Source organism: Acartia tonsa, chromosome 2 (genome assembly GCF_053477335.1).
Source record: "Acartia tonsa isolate MP-2025a chromosome 2, ASM5347733v1, whole genome shotgun sequence".
In the NCBI taxonomy this organism is placed as follows: domain Eukaryota; kingdom Metazoa; phylum Arthropoda; class Copepoda; order Calanoida; family Acartiidae; genus Acartia; species Acartia tonsa.
The window spans coordinates 47,656,358-47,683,158 of NC_137261.1; the positions used below are offsets into that span (position 1 = coordinate 47,656,358).

At 31.6% G+C, this 26,801-nt stretch overlaps 1 protein-coding gene across 1 annotated transcript; it reads right to left on the reverse strand.

Annotated features, from left to right (window-relative positions):
- Positions 1–540: 540 nt before the first annotated feature.
- LOC145312022 (uncharacterized) lies at positions 541–14,075 on the reverse strand. The gene is made up of 5 exons (XM_080151109.1): positions 13,765–14,075; positions 8,380–8,509; positions 8,150–8,240; positions 7,719–7,846; positions 541–1,858 (listed from the first exon to the last, which is right to left on the reverse strand). The coding sequence occupies exons 1-5, from the start codon at positions 13,772–13,774 to the stop codon at positions 847–849; spliced, it is 1,371 nt and encodes a 456-aa protein (XP_080007235.1). The 5' UTR covers positions 13,775–14,075; the 3' UTR covers positions 541–846.
- Between the last annotated feature and the right edge of the window lie 12,726 nt (positions 14,076–26,801).

A 26,801-nucleotide genomic window follows, 5' to 3' on the forward strand; every position in this document is an offset into this window, starting at 1 on the left:
ACACGAGCTATCTGTAACTCTACCCACGGGTTGGGGACTCTGTGCCGACATTCGATTGGGGCATTTAATATCAGCCAATAGCGTCGGAGATATAAACACAGTCAAGTCGCAACAAAGAGGCAGAAGGGAATTTGCTAGTAGACGAAAAAAGTTCCCACTACTTGGACCAGGTAGTTGTCTGGGTCATACGTGTATACTTAATCATTTATTGGTCTTACCTACAAACCTAACAATATTTAAACTTTTATGTCATGTATAACCTGAAGATAATTTTATTTTAAAGAAATACAGCGATGAAAAGTTTGTTTTTAAGTGATAACACTCAAATTGGAATTCTAACCTATTTGTCAATCAAAAGTTTTTAAACGTTGGATTTTAATAAAATTATTACAAAGATATTGTATAAATATAGTTTAACTTGGTTAACAAACCTTTGAAAAGCCAACTTTTTTTCTATAGTGACCTTTTCCTCCAACCTCTAACTAATCTCTATCTTAAAGAATGGTCCACCTTTTTAAACAAATACTAAAACATCATTGGTTAAAAGGCAATAATATATATTTCTAAAAACATACTTTTTTTACTAGTTTTTACAATTAGAATCCATTAAAGTAACAGTAACAAGTATTTAGACAAAATTTTCTAACTAGAGGAGTTTTTTTTACCGCCGTTTTTTTATCTTTCTAGAAGAATTTCGGCGCTAATTTTTTTGTTATGACATATAACAGTTTATAAATTCTTACATTGTTTAAATATATCATTTTTTAATATCACTGTACAATTTATATTTTTATAACTAAATAAATATTGTTCTTTTTTTATTTTGTTAAATTAACTGAAAATGTTCTAGCTTGAAATTTTGGTATGAAAGTCAGTCTGCTGTGTTAAAGCTGCGGCCGCCCGCATACGCAGGTTCGCGATGGAGTCTATTTTGCGGCCAAAATCTGCGGCAAACGCGAGCGAAGTCGGCGGTGAAGAGCCTTCGGTATGCGATGAGGGGCTTCTTGATTGCGGGGAGGAGGATTGGTGTGCTGCGGGGATTGGCGGTGATGCTTCTCTGGGAGAGGCTGGCGGGGAGTTTGTCTTGAACAAGGATGATACTGAGAAAGGATGCGGAGCTGAAGAGACTACAGTTGTAGATTCCTTGGGGCTTGAAAGTGGCTCTGATTTGGGGGCCAGTGGTGGGGAAGGGGAAGAGGAGGGCATTTGGGGGGCTCCACTTGAGTGTGTCGGAGAGGACATGGACTGGTTGGAGGATGTGGGTGGAGGCGGGGTCCTGCTAGGGGGTGGAGATACTCCAGGCAGGTTCAATAAATGGTTAGTAGCTGCACTGTGGCCTAAGGCTTGTCCTAGGAGAAGTGCGGAGTAATCTGGCGCCTCGAGGCGGGGACGGGCGGCAGAAAGACCAGCTAGAAGCTGTTGGAAAGACGGCTGCATCACGGAGTGTAAAAATGGTGGTGGCCTCAGGCCAGGAGGCAGGTGTCCCCCCATACTAGGCGCCAGTGGGGAGCCTGGGAGCAGGGAGTGCAGGTTCAGCAATGATGGGGGCTTGGAGCCAGGTGCCCCGGGTAGTGAAGGCATGGCCGATGCGATGGATGAGGCAATGCTCGAATGATTCAACAAGGATGACAATGTTTGTGAGTCAAAACTACGGCGGGGCGGCGGTAACAACGATGCATAGGGATTGCCCATAGTTGGCGGCAAAGACGGGCCGGCCAGTCCCAGGGGCGTGGGGTACGGGGGGTAGGGCATGCCGTTGGGCCCGACTTTCTCTTGTTTGCGCCACTTGGCCCGGCGGTTCTGGAACCATACCTGGATTCTTGCCTCGGTCAGTCCAACTTTCATGGCCAGCTCCTCTCTGAAAATAAAATATGATTAGGTCTTGAAATGGATGTAAAATATTCATGGATATCAGGGGAAAAATTGTAGTCAATTTAAGTTCCTAATATGGTTGTTTATTTATTGGTCAGTTCGTTCATAAAGCAGGAAGGGAGAGGATGAGATAAAAGAAGTGGAAGTTAAGTGTCGTTATTTTAGTAAGCTGCGACTATTACTTTATCAGAGTACATAAAAAGAGAACATTCAAGTTTGATTTTGATAACCTACTTGATGTCTTGATGTCCGACGGATGTCCGTAATCGATTGGATGAGTATTTAATTTAATTTTAGCACCAATAGAATTAAATAACAAATTATAATATAAAATAATCTAATTTAAAACAAAAGAAAATTAATTCTAATTACTTTACTTTACTAGCATAAAAACTTGACATATGTGTAAATACCACACATGCAAAACTGCAAAATTCTTATTTGATTTGTGGTAAAATTTTAATAATTTCTATATAATACAATTATTTTATTTTTCAACAATGCATGTAATTATACAAGCATTAGAGATAATTTTTAGTATAAGTGTTAGAATCAACAAAATACTAAACAGATCTTTAGTATAAATGTATATACAGATAACTACCCTTCCCAACTTTTTCAATGACGTCTTTCGTCTGCTAGCAAATTGTTTTTTGCGTCTTGGCTAATATTCCCGTTACCATTGCATTGGTTGATTTTCAAAGAACCAATTGAGAGTCGGCACAAGGTCATTGCGATAGGGGAATACAATTATTCAAACCTTTCCCCCTCAAGTGTTTTACTCTAAAGCTAGGGACACTTTTATTAAATAGAATGTAGTCGATATATACCAATTTATGGCAATTTAATCTAATTTTAACCATATTCTATTTTCAAAGAATATTAAGCCCTGTTAATGCAATAAAATGTTGATAAGTATTTAATTATTTTGCATGTTTTCATGTAATTCATTTCATAGTTTTTTTATCAGTTACTACAATCAAATTCCTTGAATAGTATATACACTACAAAAAATGATAATAATAGTTATAAAATTCGAAGGGTATTATACAATTACACAGCTTTCCGCGGATATTAAATGAAAAAATATGCTACTAAACCAGTTCTGTTAGGGGCCAAAGTGCCGGGCTAGCAAAATTGATATTAATTTTATGATTTTTATATCAATATTTGTGGAAAATTGTCTGTAATTCGATGATATACATAATTTTTTCAGAAAGGCTGATAACTGGTTCTAATCCAGCGGATATTTATCGATTTCGGAGCCATAAAAATAAAAGTATGAAGTAAATCCAAATGAAAAGCCTAATGATTACAAATAGCAGAATTGTATAAAATTATGTTGAAACCAAATTGTAATGAAATTACATATGTAAAACTTTATATTTGTGACTCCTCCCATACAATCACGGGTCGCGGATTTATTTTGATACCAAAGAATCAAACTGTATTATCGAGTTATGGTTAAATTTTTGAATAAAATTTAAAGGTTAAAAATTTAGCCTATAGAAACAAAAATTTACAGCGGAGTGTGATAATTCAAGCCACTTCATTATACCTAGAATTAATGTAGTGTATAGTTGCTTGGATGGAGTAGAAATGGTTAAACTTTTTGTACTGTGTTGTACAATGTACATCATACATTTTAAAAGTACTAAAAATGAACTATTTTTGTATTTAAAAAAAAAAAGATTTAAATGAAAAAAAGATCAGTACAAAAGCAGTCCATTTCTATGCTACCAATAGTTATGTATATAATGAAACCTACCTCCAAAGGGCGGACCCCTTGTATTGTTTAATCATTACTAAGTCATTGTTTAAAGTCATTAAAAACTGTTTCATAACAGCAAAGTTTCAGACTGTGCTTGAAATAGTTACAAAAGTGTAATATTATAGTTAAAAATATCTTTAAGAACGGCCATATTATAAACAAATCGGGGCGTTGGTTTTAAGTTTAGTAACTTCTATTCTATTTAATATATATATTTTATGAAAGAAATATATGGATAATTAAAAATTAGAACATAAAAAATTTTAAAATTTCTTTTTATAAAATGGTAGTTTTACAAAAAGAACATCGTAAATGCAGACCATTAAATGTAACATTTTTCTGAATTTTCTATATACCTATCCGTTTATCCCTGGAAAAAAGCATACATTAGGCGGAATTAATATGGAGATTGGATTTTAGTTATAGAGGGGGCTCCAATGGTAATGTTATGTTTGTTTTATTACACCCAGATAATACATTTCAAATATTTTACAATAGGTATTAGTGAGGCAATCAAATAGCCCTATATCACTCTTTAAATCAGGCCAAATAAAAACAAGTATAAAAAAAACTTGGGTATAGTCCCTTTTTGTAGCAACGCCTCTTAAGGGGTATTTCGTCGCATTTTCACAGTAGCTTTTGATAGGTTATTTTAGGTTATTTTAGGTTAAGTTGGGTTGGGTGATTGCCCCACAGGGTCACGCAATTTGCCCCCACATAGTTAGAGCCCACTGTAGGGGCTAGAAATAGGAGAAAAGCTACTGTGAAAATACAACGAATCGCCCCTTAAGAGGCGTTGCCACGAAAAGGACTATACACTAAAACTTTGCCCCCCCCCCCAAAAAAAAAAAAACACCACTACCCCCCCCCCCCCCCCCAAAAAAAAAAACAATCTATAAAAACTATATAAAATTAGTGCTAACAAAGTAAATAAATGATGTAAAGGTTAATTTTTCTTCCTATACTTAACCCGACTATAACGTTTCATTAAAAAATAATTTTTCATTTTTTAATAATAGGCTAGGGTCATTCATATCCTCATTTTGTTAGTTAATTCGACAATCAGTTTTATTAATGGTTTCCTGATAATTAGTTTTATATAAAAAAAAAATTCCCCATTTTTTTTTTTTCAAAGCCAAAGTCACAATAAAAGCCAAAACTTCAACCATTAAAAAAAAACGTATGTTTTATTTTGTTGAAAATGATTTAACACTTTAAGTGCCCAAAATTTAAAATGTATGTATGACCTTAAAACAAAACCATATTTTATTGTAAAAAATTAACCATCTCTAAAAAGACGAGTCAGCCAATTTTCGCACCTAATTTTGGCTAACTTTATACAAATTTTTTGGAGGCCTTTCAAAAATATGCTTAAATCAAATTTGCTTATGGTAAAAAAATCAATTTCCATATTTTTCCAACACCTCAAATTAGAATCCAAATATATCACAAATTATATCTTTTTAGCATAAATGAACTCGATATTAGGCAAAACTTTCATATTTCATCCCCAATTTTGACGCCCGTAAAAGGTTAAATTGGGGCCCGCAATTTTCAACCGCCCCGTTTTTCTCTACCTAATTTTCTTTCCTTCATTCTCTGCTTCCACCTTTTTCCCTCTCTCTTTCTCATATTGGTTAAAAAGATGAAAATTACATCTAATTTGAAAACAAAAAGATGGCACTTACAAAGGTGTGCTCGAAAAACCACCTAAAACTCGAAATAAATCCACCAAAATTTGATGATGATAACCTTTAACATATTTGTAAGAAGAAAGTAGATTACTTTTAATAATCTCCACAAAAACTAATATCCTTTTTAAAAATAGTTCTACTTTATGTGTACCAGATTTTCATGTTCTCTAATAAAGTGAAACTTGCAGCGGGCTTGAAAAAACGATTATCCCTTCTACCCCCTTTATCCCATTCACTCCCCTCCTACTGGATGAACGAATTTACCAATTAACGAGTTCCAAGTTAGCAAGCAAATATACTACAATTTTTGCCCTGTCATAATATCCACGTATATTCTACACCCATTTGTACCCGCCTTTAATATTTGACCTGTTACGCCCTTACCACCACTATCATCTAGGTGCAAGTTATCCCCGCAATTTATACCATTAACAACACTTTTACCATGTATCATCCCCATATTACATACATATTATCATGTTTACCAAAAAAGAGAGATAGCGTAAAAGGGCAAGTGTGAGAAAGGGGTATTCAGAAAGAAAGTGAGAGAGAAGGGCTATAAAATTCAATATTCGTGAATCACCATTTTTACAAATGATATGGGCTATTGTTGTTAAGGGTATGTGTGTATGTGTGTGAGTGTTTATGTGTGTGTTAGTGAGGCTTTTCAACAAATAGACAGGACGACCATAAAATTGCCTTTATTCAATCAAGAGAGAGAGGGGCTTGATTATTATTTACATTCCTAGCTTGTTCAGGCTAACCAGGTCTAGGGATAATATATTTTATAAAAAATATACAGGAATTCCAGTATTTTTTTTACAAAAATCAGATAAAAACTGATCATTAAAAAATCATATTTAAAAAATTAGAAATTTATATGAAAAAAATCTTATGTTTTTTCTTCGGATTACTTGTCCGTGGGCCTTTTCGCACCTACATTCTTATTTTGAAATTTTATACCCCATTTTACATACATACATGTGTTATGCATCTACTTATAAAGTTAAGCATTTTATCTATATATTTTATTCACCCATCCTTTTTATCCATTGTATGCTTAACATTTTATAAATATTACCATATTTGCTTTTACTCTTTTTCTTTGGATAGATAAATATGCAAAGATTTCAGTAATCTTTTTTCTGCAATCAATGCTAACAATCTCTTTGTAAGTAAAACTACTTTGGTTTTTCTTCAATTTACATGTCCCCGTATACCAAGTAAAATGTCATTTCTATCTCTCTTTAGCCTTTGGGCGATTAATCAAATATATAAAAAGGTTGTTTAATATGAAGGAAAGGGAAAAAGGATCACAAGAAATTGTAACTTTGATGGCAAAAGTGTAAAAAAATTATCTAAATTAAAATTTTTATACTAATTTAAATATTTTAAGAAATTTTCACATTAATGGGTATAATAAAATTATTTTCAATAATTCTTTTCCATTGCTCTGAATTATTTCATAAATTGAATAAAATGGTTTAATGTAGGCTAAATTAGTTCTCTTGTTGTCATATATTAAATATTTTAGTTGGACAGTCAAGCATTTCTAAAGTTGGGTTTGTACTTTCCTATAAAATGACAGGTTAAATTTTGTCTTATTTTCTAATTTTGGCTAACGACATAAACCTAATTAATTTCATAAAAAGCCTAACTTTCCTAAATTAAACAACATAAAAGTAAAAGAAAATTGAATTTGGTTGAACTAATTTAATATGCAGTAAACTGTTTATATTTTAATTAAAGTAGATTGTATGTTTGTGTGTAATTTCATACTCAAATTAAAACAATGTTGGGGCGTGCACCGTATTACAACCCCCCCCCCCCCTTATAGATTACGCTATAGTATTCAAATAAAGTGATTTTTATAGTTTTCTAAAACTAGATAGTTTTTTTTTTTTTAATTTTTGAGAATAAGTATATAATTAAACAATTTAAAAAGTTTAAATGAATTGCTAAAAACAATTTAAGACCTTTTAATGAATTATTTCATATTATTCATTTTCTGTCTCTCTGTTATGATTTTTTAAAATAACAATCCTTTCATTCCTGAATAAAAGCTCAACTATGGCAATCTTTTGACCCTTGTGAACTCATCAAAAATAATGAAGTTAATCAAAAAAATCAACTAAATGCTATTCAGTGCAGGGTTGGGGGGTAGAAACGGGTACTATTATGCAAAAAGGGAAAATAAAGGGGGATGTGGTTTTTAAGAAGGTGGGGCAATGACGCCATTATTTCTGTGTTTAACAGTCTCTGAACCTTTTTTTAGCAGTTATTTAATATGAACATAGAAATCGTTGCTAATTTTAGGCAGTTTTTAAAAGCAAAGCTTTTTTATAATACATGAGATTTTTATTGACGGAAAGGTTTTTTACCTGGTAAAGACATCAGGGTAGTGAGTTCTGGAGAAAGCTTTTTCCAGTTCATCCAGCTGGAGGGAGGTAAAGGTTGTTCTGTATCTGCGCTGTTTTCTACGCTGCATGGCGTAATCCATATCAGGACTCTGAAAAAGATATAATTATTGAGAAGATGCGCTAATATCTAATAAGAGTCTGTTGATTCATAAAGTTTTCTATAATTGTTCATTTGTACTAATACACATTGTTACGTTTTTAAACGGGTTTTCCTTCAGCTAATACTAACACTTTTATAGTTGTTTATGATATTTATTTTAATAATCGTGGACAAATTGTCTTTGATACGATGCTATACATGATTTTTCATGGTGGCTTAGAACCTGTTTTAATTCAACTATTTTAAATCGGTTTCGGAGGCATACTGAAAATCTAAGAATGTTTGTCTGTACCTGGTTTCCTTCATTATTCTCCTCCTTGATATTGATATCATCAACTTGATCAACATTAATTTCTTCCTCTGTATCATCATGTACTCCCCACCTGAAAATAAATGGAGTTACTATGGAGTCCTTTTCAAAACATTATCATTTTATCTATACTAAATATCAATTTTAAAAGTAACTGAAATACCTAAGCTTTACATAAAAAATTACTTTTTAAGACTAAAACTTGTCATTACCTATCATCGCCCCCGGTATGACCGCCAGCCGCCCGCCAGACAGCTGCAGCCGCGGCAGCGGCAGCAGCCGATCCAGTATGTCCGCCATCCGGAGTGCTATCCATCCCAATCGTCATTCTTCTGTCGTAGTCTAAAATAATTAATTTTTAAGTAATTTTATTAAAATTTAAAAATTCAAAATATCGTCTAAAGATTAAATTCCCATCAGCCTAAAAATTTACCAATCATTAATTTCATCTTTCAAACTGAAATCTTAGTAGCCTAATATGGTGTTTTAGTAAAACTGTTAAAATTATGTTTAGTTTTACAGCAAAAGCTGAAATGTAAGGTCAAATTACTGACAAAAAATTATGAGACATGTGAAGTTCTTGATATATAAACAATAATATTTCAAGTTCTGGTTCAAAGTCCTCTTAGAATCTGAACCAAAGCTGAATTAAGCTATTTATAAGATTTTAAACAATTTTGAGGGAACATCTAAGCATATAATGTGAACCATTTGAGTATAAAGAAATTTTATCTTCGACAAAGTTAATTTCTGGAGACCTGATGAAATTTTTATCAACTAACCAAGACTACCGAATTTCAGGGGACCTTTAAACAACAACGCAATACTCCGAGTTACCATCAAATTTTAAATATTAAATTAAACTAAATTTAATTGTAATATTATATAGAATTTTGTCAATATCTTTCATTTAAATACAAATTTATGATATTTTTTAAAAGATATAAAAAAAGTCAATTATTTTTTACAGTTTATTCGAGAAAGCATATTAGATTTTTGCTTTTCTTAACGTTACAGTTTCAAAAAGGGTTAATAATTAAAAAGTAAACCAATTGATGATTTATTGATGTAAGAAACACCAACATAAAATGTTAGTTTTCGTGAATGGTAAGTTGTAAGGGACCCAAATTTGTGAATGTCGCCAAAGCAATTTGAGAAAATTATCAGAAAATTCAAACTTTTACAGTCATAAATGATTCTAGCCCAACGTCTATCTTGGAGAGGCATGAGTATTTGGAAAAATAAAAATATAACAGAATTATGTAAGACAAGAAGATTGAAGCCATAAGGGAAATTTTATATTAAAAAAATTATTTTGCCTCTGACTTTTCGGCAGATAAGAAATGATCATTATTAAGACAAATTACTATTTAATCTATTTTTGGCCTTTGCAAATGTATGTCTCATTACATGTATATTGACTACTTGAATAATATGTATAGATGGACAATTAGATAATTTTGTCTGAAAATTTTAACAATTTATTGATATGGTTGGATTTCTATCTCTGTAGAATAACACCACAGAAATATAGACTATAAAAGTCTAAAATTCTACCGTCATTAGCACTTTTTAGAACCAAAGACACAAGTTACAGCAATTTACTCATTAAGTTATCTTCATTAAATCTAAAGCCATATGAAGACACACAGAAAACTGTCCCGAATTTGTATTAATTTTGAGGAACAAGACTCCAGTGACGTCATATTTTTCTTTCCCGAAAAAGGGAAGGGGGGAAGAAAATCTCTTCAAAAAAGATGGGGAAAACCCCCTTTTCTCCCATCTCTTCTTTCTTCCCCCCTTCCCTTTTTTTCTTTCCCCCTTCCCTTTTTCGGGAAAGAAAAATATGACGTAACTGGAGTCTTGTTCCTCAAAATTAATACAAATTCGGGACAGTTTTCTGTGTGTCCCATATGAATACTTAATTTGCCATTGTATATGGTATAATGATAGTAAGGTAGTTTTATAATTGTCATGGGGTGGTTTTAGGCTATATTTTTGTCTCCCCAATCCTCCTACTTTCAGTCTTCTTGAGACTAGGGGCAAAGCTTGTATATTATATATATATTAAAACATTTCTGCTTTAATTATTAAAATACATACATATTAAAAGTACGTACACATACAATCATTAAAACTTAAATGTAATTTCTCGCCAAAATTGATCTATTATTAGACAAAACGTCGAGTCATTTTTTGAAGAGCATATTTTTTTGATGATATTACTCAATTATAAAAGTAATTAGGCAAAGAATTTTAGTCAATTTTACACACTTGACTTTCCATTGAAAACAGGATAGAATATCCATAAGAAAACAGCTAAATAGATAATTTAAAAGTGTCTAAAAATCTATTCAAAAGTAAAGCTTAATAGACAAATTAATTTAGGAGATCTGCAGTAACAAACAAAGACATACAATCTATCATCGCATATCTTTGATAACGCTTTTTTACTGTTATGAATATACACTATTCACTTTTTTTATGAAGGGTTCTTTTGAGAGCAATTTGCTTTATGAAAGAAAGTTTAATTTTGATATTAAAATGTAAAAAGTAAATTTAAGACATAGTTTTTTAATTCCTTTTTTTCTATTTATTTGTCTTAGCACTTTTGTCCCCATTGACTATGTAAATTAAATTGTTAAATAAATTGGCTTTTGATAGTAAATTAATCTTCTACTGTCAAAAAGTTTTAGTATTTTAACTATCCATATATCCAAGTTTTATATGAAGAAATTTGTTATAACACTCTTTTCATTCAAATATTGTGCCATCATCGCTAGCAGTAACTTTAAAAATTTCACTTTATAATTAAAGTAAAATTTTCATTATTTTTTGCATGTGTAGGCATGTATGGGGTCACATACTTTTTAAAAATACATTAATTTCCTTTTTTGACACTTATCAAAGCTTGGAAAGTTTTATTAAAGGTATAAAAAAATTATTTTTAAAGTTACATGTAAGAAAGTGATTTTGGAAAAATTTTAAATCTTTATTTCATTTGAAATATTTATCATAATTTAATCAATCCATAATGATCAAAACATGTAATTAAAATAAATTCAATAATAATCCCCAACACAACCCAACCTAATTAATGTAAAACATATCGTTGCAATAACAATTTTAATTAAAAGAAGAATGTTTAAATTGCACATAAACATGTTGAAACTTAATTGAAAAATCTTCCAATTTACTCAGCAAATGAATGAAAAAAAAGAAAAGGTATTTCATTCTTTTTTTCTTTCATTTTATCCATAAAAAAGAGCTCTATTGTGTTAGTAAAAGAAAATTAGGTAATTTTGTTCATTTTACTTTATAGATATAGTAGTTCTTGCAGGGATCTAAAGGGATAAGACAATAGCCAATTAATTGATGTGTATCTCCAATGATGATACACAAAATTACCCCTTCTGTAGATTACAATCAGTGGTTGAAGCGTCTGGACACTCAACCTAATTAACCAACCAATCAAAATTCAATCAAAGTACCAAAAGTTGTTAAGCCAACGTAAAAACGTTATTATAAAACTTTGGGGACTAGTGTAATGCCCAATGTCCCCTCCCTCCTTGAGTTCTTGTCAAAGATAGAGACATGTATTTGAAAATGTAATTAGAACAGGACATATAAAGATACCCAAGTAAAAAGGATAATTCAACTTAAGAACAACTATAACGCCTTTGACTTTACTAAAAGTCATACAAAGCATTTTAGTTTTAATTTCTTTCTTGAACAAATTTAATAGAAAAATTGTCCAATTTTTTTAGTTTTTATTAGTTTCTATGTAAAGCATGGTTTCAATGACTTTCAAATTCCAGCGTATTGTTAGGAAAAGAAAAGAAATTTAGATTTATTGTAGGACGGTGCTAAAAAGGGATAAATAGAGCTCTAAAAAAAGAGTAAATAATATAATTAAAGGCTGTAAAAAGCTTCATTATTAGCTTGTTTTGTTCCTTCAAAGTATGACAATAAGATTCACACAAATCTTACTGACACAAAAAAAAAGTAAAAAAGCTTGAAAACTACTCATGAAATAAAACAATGAACTCAACAGAAAATTTTCAAACTTTTTTGTGTATAAATAATGTTTAACAAGTGAATAATTTGAAGACAAGTGGCGTTTTAGTGTTTTCTTTTATGCTGGATAATTTAATATTCAGTTTAGGATATGCATGGATGAATAATTCCCCCCCCCCCCTCCCTCCCTTCTCTCACCATTACACATACTCACCCTCTTGTATTCCCCACTTCCTTTTTTTGTCATAGCCACCGTTTTCCCCCTTGGCGCTAACGCCGGTTTTTAAATAGATATAGGGAAAAAGCAAAATTCACGAAAAGAGAAAATTTTCACCAATTAATGCTTATTTTAACTTTTTGCTTTAATTCTATAGATTTTTAGAAACTAAATATACTAATATTCCTATAATCTAAATCCCAAGTTCAATGGTCTTTTTTTAAATATTAAAGTACAATTGTCATTAGTTTTTATCTCAAATTAAAAAAAAATAATAAGAAGAATCTTCATAATTTAGCACATTTTTTTTGCACAAAGAATTTGCACGCAGCAATTAAGGTAATAAATGCATAATACTTAATTTTGATTAATTATCAAAGTATTTCAGAATTATAATTGCAGTTACATTTTAGTAAGAAAGCATTCAGTTGTCTTTTTTCATAAACTAGCGACTGCTCCTAGCATCTAGGAGCTCTGTATTAAAAAAAATAAGGAAAGTAGGAAAATAGCCTAAAACCAAACTTATAAGAAGCTTCCATAAAATTGAAAACTCAATCAGTTCTGTTGGTGTAGTTATCAAAATCTTAAGCTACAGACAAAAAAAAACATACTACTTCATATAAAAGGATATTCAAATTTACCATATGTAAAATAGACCAAATATATAAATTTCTTTAATTTGATTTAAGTAACTTTATGCTTTTAAGTATTGATACAGATATATTTAATATAATAGATTTAAATAGCGTATTACTTTTAAGTTTTGTGAAAACAAGATATTTTAGAAGCATTATAGTTAATAAATAAGCATTATTAATATTGCGTCGTCTTAATATTCTCTTTTGATGTTAAATTATCATTACATGAGAATAAAATTATTGCATTTCTTAAAGAAATGATTTTTCCATAAATCACAAATAAATAAAGAAGTTTTTATTTATTAGAATACTGTACAATTTTATAATTGTTACATTTATTGTAATAATAATTTAAAATAATGTTTTTAAATCTTGTAATTAAAATAAAATTTAATAATGATCCTATAACTGAAAGTTGATATAAAATAAAAGCTATTTTATTTTATGACAAATAAATTTTCTGACTAAATTTTCTGAAAAAAAGGGAATTTTATACATTCATACTTACATGGCTTAGTTGTAGAGTATCTATTCTTTAAGAAATTAAGCATAAACTAACTTAAAATAAACCTAATATAATTCAAAAGGGACCATTAAAAGATTTAGAAAGATTGGCAAAAAAAAACGCAACAATCGTCCTATATGTGATTGAGAAAGAGCCTCTTAAACTTACGGACATAACTTAGTTAAAAGAAGCGGTGCTACAATATAAAATAAAATCTTACCTGTATGCATACACAACTTAGCCGTTGGCTGTTAATCAGCCCTCACAAATATTAAAAAAGTCCACAATTTTTATTAATAAATAAAATTGTTGATACTATAATGATGTATGTCCATACATACATACACTCATACGTCGGGACAATTAGCACTTTAATGATAACCAATTTAATATTTATTGTCTTTATATCATAAATATTTCATAAAAACTCCAGTTAATACAAAAGGAAGTGTTTTTATATGATGGGGGAATTTATTATTTTATGAGTTTGTAATGATTTGAATAATAACTGGCAACCGTTTGTCAAAAACTAAATGATTTTGTTAATTTTGATGAGCACAGAAAAGTGAGTGTGTGTGTGTGCGTGTGTGTGATATACCATCGTCAAATAAAGGGCAAGGCCCACAAGGGCATGGAGTATAATTTACCCTATTTTAAAATATTTCCATTTTCTATGGCGAACAGTTGCACCATCCCCCCAATTTGTGGCCCAATATCATCATTAATTCACCATTGCACCTTCCTTTTCCACCAACCCCTTCCCTTTTGCTGTCTTCTCTTTTAAGTTAATTTGTGTTCACTTCAGAGTGCATGGTAGGTAATCCATCTAGTAAAATCAAGATGGCGGCAAACCGAAGGAAAACCCGCAAGCGCTTAATTTGCCCCCACTCCCCTTTTTCCATTGCCGCCGCGCGCCCTGTACCTACCCCTTTCTGCCTTGCAAGCACGTTGATTGTTCTTAAGCAAATAAACCCCCCTGATGAATTTGTTGGTGAAAGGCAGACTTAGCAACCAATGGTTTTTAGTTGTACTTTTGTCATTGCTATTTTTTCCATATTTTTGATCTCTAAAGATTAATAAATCTAAAAAGTAGTTCCATTCAACGAAAATTTTGTTTTGAAAGATCTTAATTACTCATAAATATTGTATTTTGCATTCATTGTTGACTAATTGGATATCTTGAATTTTAAACAATTATTTTTTTATAACATTCCTTTTATAAAATTAAGACTTTTTTTAGGTCATCAATATGTTGATTGTTTTATTGTTAGTGTTCCTTTAAGTCAATGATCCACCCCCTCCCCTTCCCCCTCTCGCTGAGTCATATTCACTCAAATTACTAGAAACATAGAGAGATGTCCCCCCCCCCCCCTCCTTCTTGTCTCTCATTCTGGCTTTGCTCTCTATTCTTTCGACTAATGAAAATTGAGTATTAATTTGGCCCGACCAATGGGAAAAAAGTATTAATTTGCCACGATAACCAAATTTAATCTTACTCCAATGGATGTTTCAATTAACTAACTGCCATGTACATACAAAATTTCACCTCCACTTTTATTTACTTTTTTTCATAGGAGAACAGTTTTAGGGGAAGGGGAGGGAAATTAAAATGAAAAGATATCATAATAGCCATAAAGAAGTTTTAATTAAAAGGACTGTCTTTTATAGTTTATCATTAAGTGTTACACAAACGAAGTTTGGTTTTAACTAGTTTTTAAAAAATAGGTTAATTTTCAAAATCAACAATGACGATGAAAAGTTATGCAAAATAAGCTAATTTTATTAATTTCATTCTATTATGTTTTAAGGTTGTCTTTAAATTATCATTTTTAGCTAAAACCAATTAAAACCAGTCCAACAAACAGTATTCGTGCATTAAAAACATTATTTTTTCTAAATTGAATAATTACAGGAGGTATTGCTATAACAAATAATTTCACTGTGAGTTTTTATTTAGAATTAAAAGAAAAAAGTTAGATATGGATATCCTATTATGTAGGATTCCTACCACGATTTCGTTTATCTTTGCCACAACCCCTCCCCACCGACTGGTGGAACGAACTGACCAATATGTGATGTCCTAAATTGACGCCAACTTTTTCTCCTGTCATAATATCCACGTTATTTCTATATCATAATAAAGCTAATAAAATTACCACAAACATCTTTTGTAAAATCTAAATCATACAGCCCTTATAAGAAGGTATAAAAAGCATCACTTTGAGTGTGTTTTGAGTGTTTGTATCTGTAGCCAAGTCTATAACATGCTTTAATAACATGCATACCGTCTTAATGTACTAATAAAGATTCTATTTTATCGGTTCAAAATACTCTTAACACATAAGATGTTAATTGTTTTTTTATACTACTGTTGAAGCTGACTGTTTTTGTTACTTATAAATAATTGAAAATCTTCTAAAGGTTTGCTCTTTAGTTACCTAAGGAATCAGTAAATAAATATAGAGGAGACCATTTGAATTTGAAAAATTGAATTAAACAGAGAAATAGCCTAAAACCACTACTAGATTAATAAGAAAATTGAATGAAAAAAAATTGAGTTCTAACACAAGCTGCGCAATTTGGATTTTTTGGATCCCCGTTAGAAAAGCTATGCTTAAAAAATAATTTAAGTTGAAAACACCACATTTTTTTTGGAAATTAGCAGTAAAACTAAATTGTTACAAATTTAAAATGTTAATGAGTTTAGAAAATTGAATAAACAAGGCTAACAAGAGAGAAAAAACACCTGGTTTTAAAATTGAAATTCACAATGCGCTCAACAAAAACGTTAAATATATTTTTAAAAAGTTTTTTTTTTTGTTAAAAATTTTGAATAGCCATACCAAGTTTGAAATCGATAGGACAATTTCAACAAGCATAAAAAGTAAAAGGAACCTTTGAGTTTTTAAAGATTTTTTTAAAAATAATTTATAGATAGCAAAAATGACCATATGTTAATATGTTTTTTTTCATTTTAATTTTTTTGAAATCTTAAAAGTTTTTGCACAATATTAACCTATTGCGGTAAAGCAATGGTTTAAAATAATAGATAATGCAAATGAAATAATAGAAATTTGAAAAATAGAATTTACATGACAAATGTTACTTGGCTTTTCTATAGAAAACTAGATTAGTAGTTTCAAGCATAACTACTCTTTAAGTTGTAATGTATTCGTCCGTATGTTTAACATTAAAAACATATGCTAAGTATTAATCTTAGATAGTAATTGGTATTTTTGATATAAGTAGATTCAAACCACCTCTCTTATAATGGTAAATCGGCTAGGGGCCACGTAACATAACGTTAAGGAGCTCGCATAAAACCTTCCCTGAACCAATATCTTCCTTGAAAATTTTGGAACAATCTGTCCTGCCGTTAACGAGATCTTTTCAAACATATATGTATAATCTATAAAAAGACATCCTGTTACTTCCGTGTATAAAATTTAAGAATACCTATCCTTACTCCGAAAATTCTAATAAATATATTTTCTATTTTTTAATTTGATGGTTTTTTCCTAAATTAAATCACTTTGCCTTTAGTCGTTAGTGGCAGACAAATAGACATTTGTAAAACCAATACTTCATTGCTTGCTGTACATTATTTAAAAGGTGAGAAATTTGAAATGCCTCCACAGGTTGTTGGTAAGGTCACAGGTTCGAATCGGTGGCATGACCCACCTTAAGTTTTTAAAATGGATATTATGACAGGGGGAAAATTGTTGTTAATTTAGGTTGTTAACATGGACTTCATTTATTGGTCAGTTCGTTCATCCAGTAGGAGGGGAGGGGGTAGATGGGAGGTATCATCATTTTAGCTAGGTACTAATTAAACTTTATTAGAGCACATGATAATCTGGTGTAAGATCCAAGTAATAATAAATCCATTGTTTTTAAATACCTTTTGATATAGGGGACTGTAAATGATAAAAGTTACCAAAGTTTCATGGACACTTTCTCATATTTGTTGGCTGAAAGACTGGAACTTTAATTATATCTTGATTGGGTTGCACAACTCGCAGTGTTCAATCTTTTCTACCAATAATTTTAATCTACAGAGAAGGGATAATTTTGTTGTCATGAATGTAGATGACACCAATTTATCGACCATTGTCTTATTTTTTAATATCACTTGATTGACAAAATGTGAATATTTAGACAATATTTATAAAAAAGAAGAAGAATCAAATAGTTGGTTAACAAATAAAGCATCAAACTGCAAAATTGGTCAGATTTAAATTTTCAACCTTTTAGTAAATAATGCTAGCTTGTTTAAAAAAAACAAGGTTTCAATAAGTTACACACATATGGCCTAATTTTTAAACATAATGCTTGATGTATCAGTTCTACTAAAAAGACAATGGATTAAGAATGCATTAAAAATGACCCTTTTCTGTACATAACCAAATTCCCTAGTTTAAAAATGTCCTTTATATCAATATAACAAGTCAAATTAGTTTCTATTTCATAGCTTACATAACCAGTTCTGGCGATTATACTATTTCTAGCTGAATCAACCATCACGTTCCTATAGCCAGCGTCGACCAGTGAAATGATTTTTTAGCTACGCTTTTCTCTTATCCTGTTAAAAAAATTTTGGCATTACATCGACTTTACTTCTATTAAAATTTTAAAGACGAAATTTTTTCCCGAGCCTTATAGATAAAGTTTGAACTTTTTATAGTCACTATAAAATGACATCATACTGGCCTACCATTGGTAAATTATAATGTATATTGGCCCGTCATTGGTAATTTAGTCTGTGTATTAGCCTATTATTGTTCATTTGTATTGTATGGCGTCATTTTGTATAGGCACTTTCAACAGCTTCATAAAGTTTAATTTTGAATAAACATGCATGTAAAATCTATAAAAAAAATTCCAGCCGTAAATTTTATTTTTAACAGGATGTTGTAAAAACAGAGGAAAAAGAGGAATTTTGTGTACATAATTTTCAACCATATTGAATATACTTACCTGATGTACATGTAGTGGCGTGTACAAGATGTGTGCAGGGTGTTACTGTTCATACTCTCCCCCCCATCCCCAATTCCCTTTAATTTAGAAAATGAAGAACATTTACACATTTACAAATCTATATGTATATATGCATCTATGTAAAATAAGACCTCGTAAACGTTTTATCAATTTTCTGGAAAATTTAGGGGAAGTTTAGTATCCTTAATATAAGTGTACATTGCAGGTTTTTTTTCAATTTTACTTACATTCAGGGGCACAGCCAATAATAATAATGAACAGGTGACTGTCATTTAATACCCAAATAACAAAAAAAAGATTTCAGCTCGCAGTGGAAATGCCTAATTTCTCTGAAAAGTCAGTTGGTTAAATGTATCAAATTCTCGTTCAATTTTACATTGAAAAAGAAAACTTCAAGAAGTTAGGTCCATTTTATGTTCAGGTGGAAATAAAAAATACAGGAAATATCTGAAGAAAGGAAAATTCAAAATTCATCTAGGTATCTTAATTTATGGTTACTGCTAATAAAAACATAAAAATTAATAATATAAAATCATGGCACAAATAAAAATGCAATAATCAATATTTTGCGCAAAAAATATGGGATGATAAAAACTATATTGCAAAATTTGATATCCCCAGGGGGATCCAAGTGACCCTCGTTCACCCTTGTTGCCCTAGTTTTATTCATTTTAAAATAGTGTTGCCCTACATACACCAAAAGATTCGTGCTCAAAATATGCGGCGATAAGACAATGGCCGATAAATTAATGTACATTGTATATCCCCAATGATGATTCACAAAACCATCCCTTCTGTAGATTACATTTGTGATTGAAACGTTTGGACACTCAACTTAATGAACCAATCAGTCAAAATTCAATACAAGTAGTTGTTAAGATAACGAATAAGAAATCGTATTATAAAACTTTGGAGACTAGTGTAATAAACTGTCCAATATCCCCTTCCTCTTTGAGAAAATATAAAAAATCAAATTTTTTGAATGATTATTGATATGTTTTACTAAACTTTTAACTGTAAGCTTAAATTAATGCTGATACAATTGTCTATTCTTTAGATAACAAATCCTTTTGCAGTTTTACAAGTTAACCAAATATTCAGTTGAAAATGTGGGCTCAATATTATGCTGACAAGGGACACGCGACCTTCACAACCCTTTTATCCCACCCCCACATCCCCTCCTTCATCACTTATGTCACCCTTTTGCTCTTTTCCTTTTTGTTAATATATTCTTTCCTACCCTTCCCTTTTTTTCTTTATCATATTTTTTTTGCAATATATTAGATTCCCTTATGGCAAATTTTAAAAAAATGTATCTTATCTAAGGATTTAAACTACCTTTAATTTTTTATGTTTTTACTTTTATTAAAACCATATAAAGAAGTTTTTTTCTGAAGCAAAGGATCTCAGGAACCGCAGAACCTACTGTTCTATTTATTATGAAGTTGCTTGTATACTCTAAAGTAATTTAATTTCAGAATTTTAACCCCTAAAAATACACTTTCTAAAATTCTAGGTAAGATTCTAAATGAACAAATTTTGATCAATTTGTGGAAGTTAGGTCAAAAGAAGAGAAAATATTTATCATAAAAATATTGTATAGGAGTATTCCTTGGTGGCTAGAGGCGCAACTACCAGCAAAGAAAATGGAAGCATTCTAACTTGTAACTTTTAGTTTAGCGTTGCCCCGTGTTGACACCTCAAGTTTAAAATATTCCTCCCATCTCTCCAACTCAGACTTTACTGAATTTCATTTTTACAAAGCATATCTGTTCTAGATTTAGGCGTGTTGTATGTACATACAAACACTTCTATTTTTCTAATAGGTTTTTGCAAATTTTGTATAATATAAAGACTTTAGTTTATGTTGACTTATGTTTGACTTATTTGTAAACATGGACATACATCTTTAGACATAATACATAATGCAATTCTATCCTATTCTATCAAAAAAGTAGTAAGATTTTTTTGTCTGAAGCTTAAGATCTAAATAAGTATTGTACCGATTTGGTTCACAATTAGAGGTAATTTTCATATAGGTCCTGTGATGTTTTTGTTTTGAGATGGTTTTAAGCTGTTTTTCTACCTCTTCTCTGTCCCTTGGAATACAGGGCCCCAAGACACTAGGGGTATAACCACTAGTAGTCATATATAGGGAAAAATGACTTGACTATAGTCTTATTTAACCTAATAACAGCATGACATACAGTTTAAACCATACAAGTAATGCATTTAAACATAACAGCAATAATGTTAACCTATGGATTTTTCCATCCCTGTTACAAAATATCCAATATAAAAACAAAAATGTAGACCTTAAAAAGATGAATTTATAATCAAATTGTAGGTCAGCCAAGAAGTGTGCTGCTTTTTTAAATAGTAGACTTATATTTTGATTGAAAATTTAAGTACACACTTTGGTTAATTCAGATTTTTTCAATTAAAGAATAGCTCAAAACCTAGAGTGCGGTAGCATTAAAAAACCTAGAACGTGGACATATTTAAAAGCTATCCATTACGGACAGTACCGATCCTGATTATAGAAAAGCTTCGCTTTTAAGAATTAAGCAAGTCAATAATTTATCAAAAACTTTTTCTCATGATTTCAGTTTAATATAATTGTTTATTTTCCTAAGCATATAACTTAATAAGAGCCATGGTAGCGCCAGCAAACAATATTAAAAACCAATAATGATTAATGATTAATTGCCATTAGCTGGGTGGATAATTAGAAATTGTCATCGGGATGGGTTAGAATCGCACCGAGAGCTCTTTGTTAATGGATTAACTTAGTTTTTAGATTCACATCTATCAATATCACGTCATATACTGTTGTAAAATACACTATCGGCTACGCACCTCTAGGGATACTTGAAGAAAGGGTGAGGGAGGTGAAGTCGACCCACCATTTTTAGGAAACATTTTAGGGCTAGGTATTTTTCTTGGGATGGTAGTGGCACCAGACCCCCCTAATAGTTATTAACCTTCTCCTGGGCTGTAAGTAACCTTACTTTAAAGTAGAACCATATCCAGCTCTGCTGTTAGCAAAATCCTTCGCAACAGACACCAACACTTCCTGTTACTTTTATATCAAGGATCAGTAACCAATTTCGATTACCCAGCTTATTTCAATTTTGTCTACAATTTTTCAGGATTTCAGTATTAATATCCGACTGTATTTATTCAATATGTTTTTCCAATGAGATCTAGTAAACAGCTGGAAGATTTTTAAAGAAATTGTAGATAGAAATATAGATTTTTAATTAAATGCTGGAATTTTGAGAGAAATATAATATTCGTCGCTATTTTGTTGGATATCTAACTCATAATTATCGCTATCTTGATGCATAGATAGATAACTAATTCATAATTATCGCTATCTAGGTTGATAGATAGATATCTATCTAATTATGATTAGTTTCTCTGATTGAATTCAAGTTTTTCCTGTGATTAGTGGGAAAGTCTAGTCAATATCTGGGACTCGATCCAAGGTTCTCCAGGCCCAGACACAAAACACTTCAGATTTATACCTTTTAATTATTAGATTCTGTTGTGATAAAATGATATTATATATCTGAGGGACGGGCAAAAGTGAATATTATGTTTAATTTGATTGATTATTGATATCGTCTCTGTGGTTTATTACCAGGATAATTACCCCCCCCCCCCCACTCCCCACCCCACCCACAAACCCCTCTCCCTTCTTTACTGAGCACGCCCCACGTGATACTCTATGATACCCGTCTCCTTTACCAACTTCTCCCCCTCCCCTCTTTTCATAAAACAGTCAAAAAAGAATATATACCTTTTTATTTGATTTATGTATCAGATAATTTTGTTATGTGTAATGTTTTTTTATGTTAGCAGAGTATCTATATTTATATAGGGGCATAGTCTTTAGTTCATTAGGATATAAAGGGGGAATTGAAGGAAAGTGGATTGTAATAAAGTCTTTCATATTGCTAAATATCTCCAGCCTAACCCATAGCAATAAAAATATGCATTTATAGGCTTCTACTAAAGTTTAACTTCATTGTGGAAACAACTGACCCCTCAACCTCTTCCTTTTTATCCCCCCCCCCCTTTCCCCCTTCACTATATCGGAGACAGGAAGGGGGCGGGCACAATTCACACAAATGCTCACAGTCAATTAGGGAAAGAACTTTTAAGGGGGAGGGGACTTTGTGGTTTCTTAATGTCTCCAAAATATCCCCCCCCCCCCCATTTGCCTCCCACTTTTATCACCAATTTTCCCCCAATTAAAAAGTTATTGCCCCCTCCCTCTTCTTGCTTTAAGAGACTAAAGGGGGGCTTCAGGTATAAATATGATTAGTTTATTGAATTGTTATTGATGAATGGTTTCAATTGGCGGCCGAAAATATTAATTCCAATATTTCAACACAAAAAACACTGTAATTTACAAGCATAACTTAAAACTAATGAGAATCTTTCTTGAATACAATTTTGTTACATTGTGTAGAATTAAACCTGCCCTGGACCTAATAAAAAAATCCTTGAAATTAATGGATCAACCGATTAAGCCGTTTATGAGATATCAATGAAATTCATGCAGAACTTCAGATATCCATCTACTTAATAATCGTATTATAGTAAGTAGTAAGATATTTTTGTCTGAAGCTTAATATCTCAATACCTACTGAACGGATTGGGATGATTTTTATTTATGCCTTGAGACAGTTTTATGCTATTTTTCTGCCCCCTCTATATCCCTTTACGCCCCTAGATGCTAGGGGCACAGTCACTAGTATAGATAATTTACAAAGATGTAACATATCAAAATGCTGTACAAACTTTATATTTGGTCTAGCCGATCTTTGAACAATATTTATAGTAGTGCAGCCACTCTGTAAATAATTACGTCTGGCGACCATTCATTAGATTTTAGCATCCATCTGTCATTAGCTTGTAATACTTTAATTTGGTTTTAATTATTGAAAAATAAATCAATGAAAAATATTGTTTTTATGATATACAATAAATAAAATATTAATTCTTAAAGAACTGTTTGACACATCATTTGAATTTTTGTCTCAAAACTCTCCAGTTAAATTGTAAAATTTAGCAGCGATGCTCTTTTATATTTCTGCCACTCAGTCTGCCTGTAATCTACTGAGCATGCATAAAGAACAACTTAGGTCAGCCAGTAATGCTTGGAGAATTTTTTTTTAAACTAGAAATTCCGGGTATAGTCCCTTTCGTAACCTCGCACCTTATGGGGCGATTCTTCGTATTTTTCACAGTAGTTTTTCTCCTATTTCTAGCCCCTGCGGGGGGTTCTAACCCTGCGGGACCAATTACCTAACCCTGTGGGGCAATCACCTAACCCAATATAACCTAACCAAACCTAAAATAACCTATAAAAAGCCATTTTAAAAATACGACGAATCGCCCTTTATGGGGCGATTTTACGAAAAGGACTATTCCCGAAATTCCTTCGAAGAATATACAATAATGTAACTTATGTTAGTCTATTAGATTACTTGATATTTTTTTAAATTATGGACTTCGTGACTTAAGGAAGTTGTTTTTTACATTTTTACATTAAAAAATATTATGAGACAATTAGAAAATTAGCTAATGTGGATAAGAATAGTTCTTGTTTATAAATCACAATGCAATGAAAAAAAAAATAAAAAGTATTTTTTATCTTTATCTATAGTTTTCCTTGTTGTGCCAGTATCTAAAAAACTCCAAGAGAGGGATTGTTATTAGATACTTATAATTTAGGTTAGGTTATATTGTGTGCTGTATTGTGAAGCCCAGGTTCCACGTAGGGTTTAGTTATAGATAAAAATACCCCCTCTGATTCCTGTGACAACATAAAAGGACAATACAATTATTAACTTTACCGGTGTATGGATGTCTAATGATGTGATTTATCAAATGATAAGCCAATACAATTTACAGATTTCATAGTATTCAATGATTCATACAATACTAAAACTTGTAAAAAAAGTCACAAATTTAAGTTAGTTTTATATTTTTTTGGGGGGGGGGCGGGGGGGGGGGAAGGAATCAATCACACCCCAAATCTAATTTTAGTTTTAAAAAGAAAAACAACTGTTGGAGGAAGGGAGAGGGGGTAATATCTTTCTATGGGCGATTTCTCTTGGAGGGTGATGGTCCCCTTCCCCAAAATAGTTTTAAATCTTCCCAGGACCTTTAAGAAAAGCTATATTGTTAAGGAGAACCCGTGAGGAAGATCCTTCGGTACAGACAGACACACAGATCCTTGTTACTTTTATATATGGAGTTCATTCTTCTTAAATTAATACTATATATCATTGGATTTTTACTCTCTACTTAGTTCTGTGCAAAGTTTATTGTTTCCTTTGCTTCTAAAACACATAAACATTTTACATTTACTTTTCGCTAAAAATGATTGGTAACATTTTTGCTGTTGAAATTTTATTGTAATCAACATTATATTAATTTTCCCCTTGGTTAACTAAATATACATACAATATTACATATTTATAATCATATAAAGTTGAAATTATAAACCTTACATTAAGAAAGATAGCTACATTTTGATTTACTTTTGACACCACTTTTGACACTTTTGTAAGAACTAGCGGCACTTGAGGTGGGGGGGGGGGAGGTGTGATGGATAGAACTCGACCCCCACCCCTTAAGTTTCACTTTGAAAACCAAAATTTTTTTTGAAGGGGGTCATTTTTTCCTAGGGGTTGTTTCTCCTAGGAGAGTAGTGGTACCTTCTCCAAAATACTTATAAACCTTTCCAAGACCTATGAGAAACTACACTGTTAAGGAGAACCCTATAGCTTACATCAGAGGCATGTCGATAGTATTAAGGTTTTGATTACACCGAAATCGCTTCCTGTTTTTAAAGAAGGTTACACTTCTTATAAAATATTTGTTCTTGTTAAGTATACCATACCGAAATTGTAATTGTTCTAATATGTCATAAACTTTGCTATCGTCCTTGTTATGTGAAAAAAATGTACAAAAATGTAAAATGAAATCCAATTAATCAACGGGAAATTATTAGTGTAATGTATCATAATTAGTAAAATTATTAACAAGTATCATACTTATTCAGAAATCATAGCTTTATCGAATTATTTTAAACTAGCGACTATGCCTCTAGATGCCTCCAGGGGAAGTTAATTCTAGTTTAAAAAGAAAAGTGAACAAAAAAAATTTGGTTTGGAATTTGGTAATTTTTTTCTCTATGCCCTATGAGAAGCTAGATCCAGCTGCGAGATCCTTTGGAACAACTTTAGACACACACAAACATCCTGTTACTGTAACATAGGGATTGTTTATTTTCGGTGACTTCAACTGTGGATAAGACAGTAGCGTAGCAATTAGTAGGGGGACTATCATCGTTACTTGTATGACAGTAAAAGAAATAAAAAATGAAGAAAAACATACTTTTATTTATTTATTTAAAACTAGCGGATGTGCCCCCAGCAACTAGTGGCTCTATATTCAAAGAGTTATGGAATTGCCTTAAACCACCTTAGGACCGTTAAGAAGCTTCACTGTAAAGGAGAACCATATCAGTTCAGTGGTTAGCGAGATCCTTCGCTACAGAAAGAAAAAAGCTTACTATTTTATATAACTAGCGGCTTCGCCCCTAGCCTCTAGGGGCTTTGCCCCAAGAGTTTGATAAAACCAATTTTTTCGTATTTTAGATTTTAAAAAAATAAATTTTTTTTTGGGGGGGGGGGGTAGTCGACCCCACTATTTTAATTTTAGTTTGAAAAAGAATTTTTTTTGGGTATAGTCCTTTCCACGACATCCCTCCATAAGGAGCGATTCTTCGTATTTTTCACAGTAGCTTTTCTCCTATTTCTAGCCCCTGCGGGGGGCTCTAACCCTGCGGGGCCAATTACCTAACCCTGTGGGGCAATCACCTAACACAATATAACCTAACCTAACCTAAAATAACCTATAAAAAGCAATTTTAAAAATACGAAGAATCGCTCCTTATGGAGGGATGTCGTGGAAAGGACTATACCCTTTTTTTTTTTTGGGGGGGGGGGTATATTTTTCATTTTTGGGGGGGTTGGGGGTGTCCCATCCCCCAAGAAAATAGTTATAAACCTTTCTGGGACCTATGAGAAGCTACCCTGTAAAGGAGAACCCGATCGATTTAGCGGTTAGCGAGATCCTTCGCTACAAACAAACAGACAGACAAACAGACAAACAAACAGACAGACATCGTTCTACTTTGTATTATAGATAGGAAAGCAGTACTTGACGCGCATG

Bases quoted from the DNA above. Each gene is read 5' to 3' on its own strand.
- LOC145312022 (XM_080151109.1), bottom strand. The intron at 8,241-8,379 runs GTAATGACAAGT...ATTTATTTTCAG, and splicing joins CATACCGGGGGCGATGATAG to GTGGGGAGTACATGATGATA. The intron at 7,847-8,149 runs GTACAGACAAAC...TATCTTTTTCAG, and splicing joins AGAATAATGAAGGAAACCAG to AGTCCTGATATGGATTACGC.